The 9,692-nt window shown below is 57.4% G+C and overlaps 1 protein-coding gene across 2 annotated transcripts; it reads left to right on the forward strand.

Moving 5' to 3' along the window:
* Positions 1–1,150: 1,150 nt before the first annotated feature.
* On the forward strand, positions 1,151–9,353 carry SELPLG (selectin P ligand). 2 transcript variants are annotated; one of them, XM_045201046.3, is made up of 3 exons: positions 1,151–1,310; positions 3,087–3,181; positions 7,296–9,353. In XM_045201046.3, the coding sequence occupies exons 2-3, from the start codon at positions 3,133–3,135 to the stop codon at positions 8,612–8,614; spliced, it is 1,368 nt and encodes a 455-aa protein (XP_045056981.2). In that variant the 5' UTR covers positions 1,151–1,310; positions 3,087–3,132; the 3' UTR covers positions 8,615–9,353. The 2 variants fall into 2 exon arrangements, with proteins under 2 accessions (XP_045056981.2, XP_024422804.2); XM_024567036.4 differs by lacking the exon at positions 3,087–3,181 and having other exon boundaries at positions 1,153–1,310.
* Positions 9,354–9,692: the final 339 nt, after the last annotated feature.

Here is a 9,692-nt window from a genome sequence, read left to right on the forward strand (position 1 = left end):
CTGAACCCTTGCCAGACTTAACAGAAATGGGACACGGAGACGAGAAGCGAGCAAATGGCACGGAGAGACCTGTTCTCTGCAGGGTTGCCACGCCCTTTCAATCGGTAACACGCACACACAAACAAGCAAACACACCAAAACCCCTTCCTCAATGTACCTGGGAAGTGCCATAAACCGAGGCGCAATAAAGTGGGGTGCCCCAAAGCGGGGTACAGTGAAGTAAGGTAGGTCGGTGCAGGGACCCCACCCAGTGGGGCTGCAGCTTTCCTGTGGAAACGAGCTGTGTGCACGGCAGCGAATGAGCCTCTTGGCACAGTCTGAGCCCCGCCTCCTGCCAAGCAGGCCCCTTTCTGGAGGGCTCTCCATTCCCAGGCCTCCCAGCCTTTGCCTGTGCTCTGCTCTGTGCCTGGGCTGCACCCCCAGCCTGCCCTACCTGTCATCTCAAGTGCCACTTCTCCTTGGAAGAGTCTCCTGGCACCCCCTCCCCCACCCAGGATGGGTTAGGGGCCCCTCCCTGGCTCGCCACAGGGTGCCTCTGTCATCACAGTGTCATTGTGGTCTGTTTATTTAACAGCTTCCCCACCCATGGGGGGCGGGGGGGCTGAAATTGCTTGGCTTTGGGTCTGGGCACATCCAGCCTGGGGTGCCCAGGTGGGCTAAACGAACAAATTGGAAAAGAAAATAAGCAGGCCTTGCCCCGTGGCCTGGGCTGCAGCCAGAGGGACCACCTGTGCGCCCAGAGAGAACATTTGGGTTGCAAAAGAAAGACTCCCCATCAGGGTCGCGAAGTTCAGGAAGGCCTGGGTTGTGTGTTTTCCACCCCCACTCCCTTCCTGGGCAAAAAGCCATTACTGCCCTCTTCTGCATCTGGTTACTCCCTCCCAGGACACGGTCCCTTGTCACCACCACTCTCCTTCATCTGTGGTGTCAATGCTGTGGCCTTCCTCTGCTGGGTCCCCTCAGTGGCTGCTCCCCAGATTTCCATGTGGTTCTCGGTGTTTTCATGGTTACCGGAACCCAAACATGACATCAGGCCCTGCAGGCCCCTGCCTCCCACCCCGACCCAGTGCAGTCAACATTGTCACTGAAGCTGTCACAAACAAGGAGGTATGGGCCATCACGTGGCCCTGAGTAACCACATTCTCGCTTCCTTTTTTCACACTCGGCCGTTGGGCGTTGGCAGGGTCTAAGACCACGGCAGGGGGTGCCACAGCAGGGCCCTGCAGCGTGGGCTGGGTCCTTGTCGCTAAAACAGAGAAGCCACTTCTCCTGGGCCCACAAGGCAACTGTCCCATGCTCTACTGAGCACGGTAAGTGTTGGCTGGCTTGTAAAACCACAGGGAGTGGCTGGGGTACCCCAGGGGCCAGCAGTTCTGCCTGGCAGCTGAGGGCAGGTGGGGGCAGGCCCTGAACTGTGGCCCCTGGGGAGGGAGGGCAACCCAAAAGTCTGGGTACTGGGACCCAGGTCTCCCTGGAGTGTGTCGCCTCATTCTGCTATCTCCACTGGGGCTTGCTCCCCTCCACTGCCATCTGCCCTCATGGCTTGGAGACATTCTGAATTCAAAAAAAAATTAGAGAAATGGGGAGCATTTCCCTAAAACCATCCCACCCCCCCTTCCATGGGTAGGAAGGACACCGGGGCCCAAAGAGGTGAAGGGATTTGCTCAGGCGCAGAGCTGGGGTTGGGCCCGGGCGACTCCTCGGAGGCTGCAGGATGTGTCCAAAGCTGCCTCCTTCGTGCTTTTTCATTTTTATTGTTTATTTTTTTAATCCTCACCCAAGGATATGTGTCTTGGTTCTAGAGAGAGAGGGAGGAAGAGAGAGAGAGAGAGAGAGAGAGAGAGAGAGAGAGAGAGAGAGAGAGAGAGAGAGAGAGAGATTGATGTGAAAGAAACCGTGATGGATTGCCTCGCGCATGCGCCCTGGCCACGGTCTTCTGGCGCCCGGAATGATGCTCCAGCCACAGACCCCCTGGCCAGGGCAATTTGCACTTGTTTTGTTTTTAATAAGATTGAGGAAATGACATGTGTTCATAGCCAATTATTAAAATATTAGAGTTAGGATACAACTGCTAGCAACCCCCCCCAATAATTAGAATACTCTTAATTTGTATTGGGGTGCTTTAGGGACAAAAAGGAAAACGTGGGGCTGGTGGCTCTCCTGTGTACACACACCACGGACGAGGGGCAGGGCCCTGGTTACCTGGAACTCTCCTTCTTCCTTCCCGAACCCTCTTGCTTTCTTTCCCCTCCTACCTCTGACTTTGGGTTCCCCAGGCCAAGCCTCTCAAAGTCCCTGGGCAGGTTGCTCGGGAAGTGGCTCCCTGGCCTCGAGCCCCAGGAGTGGCTTTCTCAGGGGGTTGCCTGGGCTGGCCACACCCTAAGGGGCAAAGGCCTCCTCAGCAGACTTGACTAGCAGCCTCGGGAGAGCGAAACCCGGATGTGGGGAGGGCTGGGCTGCAGGGCTGCCAGGCTCCAGGCCGCGCCTCCCAGGAACCTCCGCCAGGCCAGGGCATGGCCTTCAGAGGGGCCGGGAATCTTCGGAGAACGTTGTGCCCCTTCTCAGCAATGAGAAAACCGAGGCTCAGAGGGGACAAGCAGCTGCTTCAGGTTGTAGGTCCTCAGGGAGCTAGCGATTGATGTGGAGTTCTTAGACCGGGGCCCGGCACGGGGTTGACACTCCACCTCCACAGGCAGGGTCCGGCTGGAGTAAGGCCTGCTTAGGTAGGGTAATAATATGGGTGTAATAATTTATAGCTTTAATTTGAACATTCCACCTAAAATGTCATACAGTGTGCTTGAGTGTGATACTGTTATGTGACAGGATTGCATACTTATGACGTAATAAAAACGGGGTGTTATTTGTGCCGGACCTGCACGTGATTTACAAGCCGGAGGAGGCCGAGGCTGTACCCTGCACCCAGGGCTTCCTCCTGGCCCTCTCTGACTGACAATGTCAGAGTTGTGTCAAAGCTGTCCCAGGGCTGGGGACTTTTCAGGGAGGTGGCCCTAAATGCAGGATTGACAATGTCAGAATGACAATGACAAGAGCTGGCCTTTATTGAGCCCTTACTACGTGCTAAATAGGCAACCTGGACCTGCTCACTTCAGCCCCCAGCCCCACGAGGTGCAAATGCTACCATCGTCCCCGTGCTCCAGCCAGGAATCTGGGGCCCAGAGAGGTGAGTCCAGTCGCCCAAGGTCACACAGCTTGTAAACCACAGGGCTGGGACTGGATCTGGTTTGATATGGATTTGATCCCTAGTTGGGCCAGGCCCCGTCCTGTCTGCAGAAACTTAGACCTGCACTAGGATTGGGGTGTGGTGGGGTGTCACCTGGGCCTCCATTTGACCGACTTGTGGATTCATAGCCTTCCCCTCTCTGGAAGCTGCTCAGCCCACACCCTGAGAGGCTCAGTCTTTCGGATCCTGAGGTTCCAAGAACTTGAACATTGGGACTCCTGGGGTCCAAGATTCTGAACGGGAGGTCCCGAGTGTCTAGGAGTCCCATGGGCGTCTTTCCTGAGCCCAGGGTGGCTGCACAGTGCGGGTCCCTGGAGCTAGGGTGTGGGCTCCCCAGCAGGCTGCCCAGCCCCCTGAGCCCAAGCTGATTTCAGGGCGAAAGATAGGAAATAGGCAGTGTCTGACCCCCTCCCGTAGGTAAGTAGAAGACAAAAAAGATGTAACAGCTCTTGGCCCCTGTCTTGGAGCCCCACCCGGCCCCTCCTGTGGTAAGTGGCTGTCTTCCTGCCAGCTGTAGACAGACAGGTGGAACTCGGGGCCTGGAGGAAGTGGCTCGGAGCCTCGCTTTCTTAATCTGTGTAATGGGCATCCCCCCAGCCAGGGTGGAGTGAAGAGGGAGGAGGTCCCCTCAGACGATGAGAGGATGACAGAGCCCCCCCCACGGTGAGGGCTTCGCAATACAGCTTTCGTTGTATTACACTAACTTTATTTCACCAAATGTTTGAGTTACTGTTCCACTGTTCATACCCAGTGCTCGCGCTCTGCCCCTCTTCTTTCCTTGCTCCTTGTGTGGCCCCTCAGACCCTCAGAACCTCTGGGAGCCGGTTTTCTTCCCATTCCATGGGCTGGAGCTGGGCCAGCCTCGGCCTGGTGTGGCCCCTTCCCCTTGAAGCCTGTGGAACAGGACAGCAGGCCCCAGGATGGGGTGACCAGCTGCCTGGCTTGCCTGGGACTGAGGGGCGTGGGGACCAGGACCAGGGATTTCTAGTGCTCATGTCAGGGACATCCAGGACAAGCTGGTCGCCCTACACGGGCCCAGGCAGGGAGATGTGGGCTTACTTTTTTTTCAAAAATCCTCACCCGAGGATGTGTCCGTTGACTTTAGAGAGAGAGGAAGGTGAGAGAGGGAGAGGAGCGTTGATGTGAGAGAGAAACATCGATTGGGTGCCTCCTGTATGTACCCAAGAGCAGGGATGGAAACTGCAACCTAGGTATGTGCCCTGACTGGGAATCGAACCCACAACCTTTTGGGACACGGGATGACGCTCCAACCAACTGAGCTACCAGGCCAGGGCCCAGTGCACCCATCTGTTTTCTCAACAGTGGGGAGGTCTCGGCTCTCACACAGGACCCTGAAGCTTCCCTACCTCTTTGTGGGGGAGGGGGAGGTTGCCATCTCTGTACCCTCCCTGGGTGTACCTTTCCTCTGCTCCTCTGCCCCCAGGCCCAGAGAGAGCCCCCCAGACAAAATGCCTCCTGCTGGATGCCAGCCTTGGGAACCTTCCCTGCAGCATCTCATCCCAAAATTCTTGTGACCATTCTTTGAAACAATTGTACCTATTCTACGGGTGAGGAAACTGAGGCTCGGAGACCGTGAAGTGACCTGTCCAGGTCACACAGCTGCTAAGGGGTGCCCCCCCCACCCCTCTGCACGCAGGGGACGGTGGGGATGGGAGCAGGGTTGAGGGCCCACCTTGGGAACAAACCCCGGCCCCTTCATGGTATCCTCCCAGCCCCCAGCCTGTAGAAAGAGGGGCCCCAGCTCTCTCAGATGCCTCTCCCCACCCTGGAGCTGGTGGGTTGGGCCTCGAGGTGGGTTTGCCCCCTCTCGTTCTGCCTCCAGGAAGTGACTGACAGCCAGGCGTTCCAGGAACTGAGAACTGAGTGGGGGTGGGGGGTGAGTCTTTTCATAATTAGGGAACAAGGCTCTGAGCTGGTGACTTCCCCCTAAATTCCTCTGCCCCGGGGAAAGCGGGGCCAAGGTTAGGCGGTATACTCTTCTCCCAAGTGGGAACTCCACCTCCAGAAGGCAGGTCAAGGGGGCAAAGAACATGTGTGCACGTGCTCATGCATGTGTGTGGGACACATTTATTAAGTGCCTACTGTGAGCCTGGAACTTTTGAATCCACATCATCCCACTGCATTCTCTCAACAGCCCCATGAGACAGGAACTGTTTGTGGTTCCCATTTGACAGATGAGGAAACCGAGGCTCAGAAAGGCAAAGATCTGTGTGAAGGCCATCCAGTGTGTGAGAGGCTCAGCCAGGACTCCAATACCTTTCCGTCTGACCCCATAGTCTGTGCCCCCAACCCTGTGCCCTGCGTGGCACCCAGTACATAGGGCCTTCAAGGCCCTCCTTATCCCTACTCTGCCCTCCCCCTCCCAACTGGGTTCCCGTCCCTAGCCACAAACACAGCAAGCTACGCTCTCTGCCCAGCCTTTGCTCCATCTGCCCCACAGCTGGGTGAGGTCTCCCCATACAGCCTTCCCGTATCCTCCCTGGGTTCAAATTCGATCTCTGCCACTCTCTAGCTGTGTGTCTTTGGGCAAATTGCTTCACCTCTCTGAGCCTCCCCCCTCCTCAGTAAAATGAGGATACCGGTAATTGCAAGGGCCAGCTGTGTCTGGTGCAAAGCTCATGACATTTGGTTTGAGAAATTGTTTTAAGATCTGCTCAGACTGCCGTTTTAGAAACCAACGTAATTCTCACCAACAGGTGAAGGAGGTCAGGTTGAGGCTGGAAGCTGAGGGAACTATGAGTAAGTTATAGTTACTCATGGGGCGCTAAGCACCTGCTCCTCGCTCCACAGGGAGGGTACTGGAAATCATCCCAGCTCACCGTGCCCCAGGCGCTGTGACAGGGGTGGCACACTGTGGGAGGGTCTTATGTCCAGGGACCCAGAAATACCTGAATCCTGGCCTGGAACATAGCTGTATCCCCTCTAAGGCAAGATTCTAAATCACACAAACTCCAGCCAGGGGTGAGAAGTGTGGGGAGAGAGAAAACAAAGAAGCACAAGCGGTCACAATGCCAAGAAGAAAGACCAGGGAGGTGGCCCGGAGGAGAGGCACTGCCCTTTCGGGCTACCTGGTCTGGAGGCCAAAGGCAATACTAGAACGGACAGTGACCTACCCACAGGCAAACGAGGTGACTGTCAGCTCCCCAAGGGCAGACTGGTCTGAGAAGGTTTTGCTCCGGCCCCTGAGAGCACAGCAGATGGCTCTGGGCCCTGGGGGACTTACAGGATAAGGTTTCCAAAAGAATCGAAGTAGCTGCCCCAGGCCAGAGCTCATGGGAACAAAGTACTAAGGACTTTGTGGGTATCACCTCATTTCAACTTCACTACAGCCCCTGAGGTGGGGGCTGCCATCCCCACTGTGGACGCGAGGACTTAGCCAAGGGGGGCCAAACCCAGCTGAGAAAAACTGAGCATCTGAGGGACAGGCCAGGGCTGCGTGGGGCGGGAGCCAAGACTGGGGGAAGTGGAGCAGAGGGGCAGGATCAGACCCCAAGAGGCCTCCGGAGTCCAAACAAGCAGCTTTACCCCGAAGACCTGTGGTCTCCGAAACCTTTTGCGCATGGACGCCACCAGTGGGTGTGCCCATGGATCTGTTTATGAATTGTATACAGGTAGTGCTCTATTCATGTTATATTATAAATGTATACACACATGAAAATTGAGAAGGGGTGACAGAAAAGTTCACTTTACTAGAAGATCTCACATTTTCTCCCTGCACCCCAGCAGACGGTCTTGCCCAGAAATAAAAAGCGTTCATCAGAAACAGTCGGGAGGCGAGTGGTTTCTGTGCACCACGGAGAGAAGGTTGGAGCCCCCCCACGTGCATGTGTTCATGTCGGTAAATAGTGCGGCTGCTATTTGCGTAGGGCCTGATGTGCGACGGCACGGGCTTGGTCACGAGGGTGCCTAAAGCCACACGTCTGCCCAGGCCAGACACACGCCCGGCTGTGGCCATCCAGAACTGCAGTCGAGGGTGCTCAGCAAGCCCAGCGGTCAAGCTGTCCTGATGTCCCCTCTGTCTGTGTCCCTCCAGGTGCCATGCCTCTGCAACTCCTCCTACTGCTGACCCTGTTGGGCCCTGGCAGCAGCCTCCAGCGGTGGGACACCTGGGAGGATGGGGCCGAAGAGGCCGCAGGCCACCTGCTTGACCGGGGCCGGAGGCAGGTGGACATTGGGGACGAGGACTTTGACACATACGATCTGTCTTATAGCACAGACCCTCCAGAAATGTTTGAAAATGATAGCACAGAGGCTGCGACCCTGAGCCCCAACCTCCAGGCTGTGACGGGACTGTTGGGGCAGAGGGATTCTGCAGGGCCTGGTACTCTGGGGGTGGCCGGAAGCATCTCTGCTGGCCTGGATGCAGGAGGGGCAGCCACTGGGGACCTCAGCACGGAATTTGTGACAGTGGGGATTCCCATCACACCAGTCTCTCTTCCCAAAGAGCTGGTCACTTCAATCCCTCCCATCACGGAGGCTCCATCCACAGAGCTGGTCTCCGTGAAGGCCCTGTTCATGGGGCCAGCTGCCACGGAGGCCCTGACCATACAACCCATGGACACGGAGGCCCTGGCCACACAAACCCTGGCCATGAAGGCCCTGAACACACAAACCACAGCCACAGAGGCCCTGGACACACAACCTGCAGCCACGGAGGCCCTGACCACACAACCCGCATCCACAGAGGTCCTGGCCACACAATCCGTGGCCACGGAGGCCCTGACCACACAACCTGTGCCCACGGAGGCCCTGACCACACAATCTGTGTCCACAGAGGCCCTGACCACACAACCTGCGTCCATGGAGGCCCTGACCACAGAGCTGGCTGCCACAGAGGCACTGCCCAAGGACCCAGCCACCATGAAGGCCCCATCCACACGACCTGCTACCACACAGGACCTAACCACAGCCCGTCTTGTGCCCTCCGATCCCCCTGGGGGCACCGCTGTGGCAGTCAGCAGTTCATCTGATGGCTTGATCAAACAGCAGAAAAACAGCCAGGGTCTCTCCCCCCAGAGCCCTGTGTCCTCCAGCCCCACCGCCAGCCTGGACTACATCCCGGTGAAGCACTGCCTGCTGGCCATCCTGGTCCTGGCCCTGGTGGCCACCACCTTCCTCGTGTGCACTGTGGTGCTGGCTGTCCGCCTTTCCCGCAAGGACCACATGTACCCCGTGCGCAACTACTCGCCCACCGAGATGGTCTGCATCTCGGCCCTGCTGCCCGAGGGTGATGAGGGGCCCGCAGTCACCGCCAATGGCAGCCTGCCCGCCACCAAGAAGCCAGGCCTAGAGGAAGGGTCTGGGGAGGACCGTGAAGGGGACGACCTCACCCTGCACAGCTTTCTCCCTTAGCTCCCCCTGCCCGACTGCTAGAGCAGGACCCCTCTCTTACCACTCCCACTACTGCCCTCCCCGGCCGCCACCGCGCACCAGGCTTAGGCCATGCATCTGGGCTTCATCTAAGCCCCCCGGGGGCAGAGACCTCTAGGGCAGGGCCTCTGGCCCCTCCCACAGGACAGTGTGCAGCCACAGTCTCCCCTTCCTCCTGGCTGCTGGAGCGTCTCTCTTCTGAGCCCAGGGAAGATTCCGGCCCCTGCCCTCGCCCCACCGCTGTTGTCCCCTGGTGGCCACGTTCGTCATGCATTTTGGGGACAGGTACTGAGCAGTGTTGGGTTCCCGAGGTCACTTCCTGTTGCCGCCTCACTGGAGGGCAGCTTGAATTTTCCCAGATACCCCTCTGCAGAGCCCAGGGGGAGGCCTTGCCCTGGAGGGCTGGGGGAGGCTTGGCCAGTCGAAGGCTACACACTTTTCTGATGCTGTGTGGACCAGCAAACGTCCTTCTGGTGACAGAGTAACCCCCTTGGCCTCTCTTGCCTGCCTGTGTCCAAGCTGCAGGGCGGGCCCTGTCATTTAAAGTGTGGGGCCAGCAGACTTTTCTTAAAGGGCCAGGCAGTAAATATGTTAGGTTTTGCAGGCCACATGGTCTCTGTTGCAACTTCTCCACTCTGTTTTCATCACGGATGCAGCGATTGTAACATGTCATGAATAAATATGTTTGGCTGAGTTCTAATAAAACTTTATTTATAAACAGGCGGCTGGTTGAATGAGTCTCTGTAAGAATGCGGGCCCTGATTTGATTTAAGCACAGGGTGACCAGAGGTCTCAGCTTGCGTGAGACTTTCCTGATTTGGGCCCCGGAAGTCCCACATCGTGAGAAAACGCAGCCCCAGCAAATCAGGACAGTTGGCTGACCTCTTTACGTGGCCCTTACGATGCGCAGTGCGCGTGCATCGCAGCTCTGGAAGCCCACCTTGATACTGAGCGTCGGAGCAGAAAGCCAAGGCTACCGAGGTGAAGCGAACCCCGCCTCCACCCCGCAGGGGCTGGGCTGAGTGGGGACACGAGCTCTGGATCCCCTGCCTCCCAATGC

This window comes from Desmodus rotundus, chromosome 7 (genome assembly GCF_022682495.2).
Source record: "Desmodus rotundus isolate HL8 chromosome 7, HLdesRot8A.1, whole genome shotgun sequence".
NCBI lineage: Eukaryota > Metazoa > Chordata > Mammalia > Chiroptera > Phyllostomidae > Desmodus > Desmodus rotundus.

Excerpts from the sequence above, each read along its gene's own strand:
- SELPLG (XM_045201046.3), top strand. The coding sequence starts at position 3,133 with ATGCTACCATCGTCCCCGTGCTCCAGCCAGGAATCTGGGGCCCAGAGA. Across the intron at positions 3,182-7,295 it reads GGAATCTGGGGCCCAGAGAG|GTGCCATGCCTCTGCAACTC; the intron begins GTGAGTCCAGTC and ends GTGTCCCTCCAG.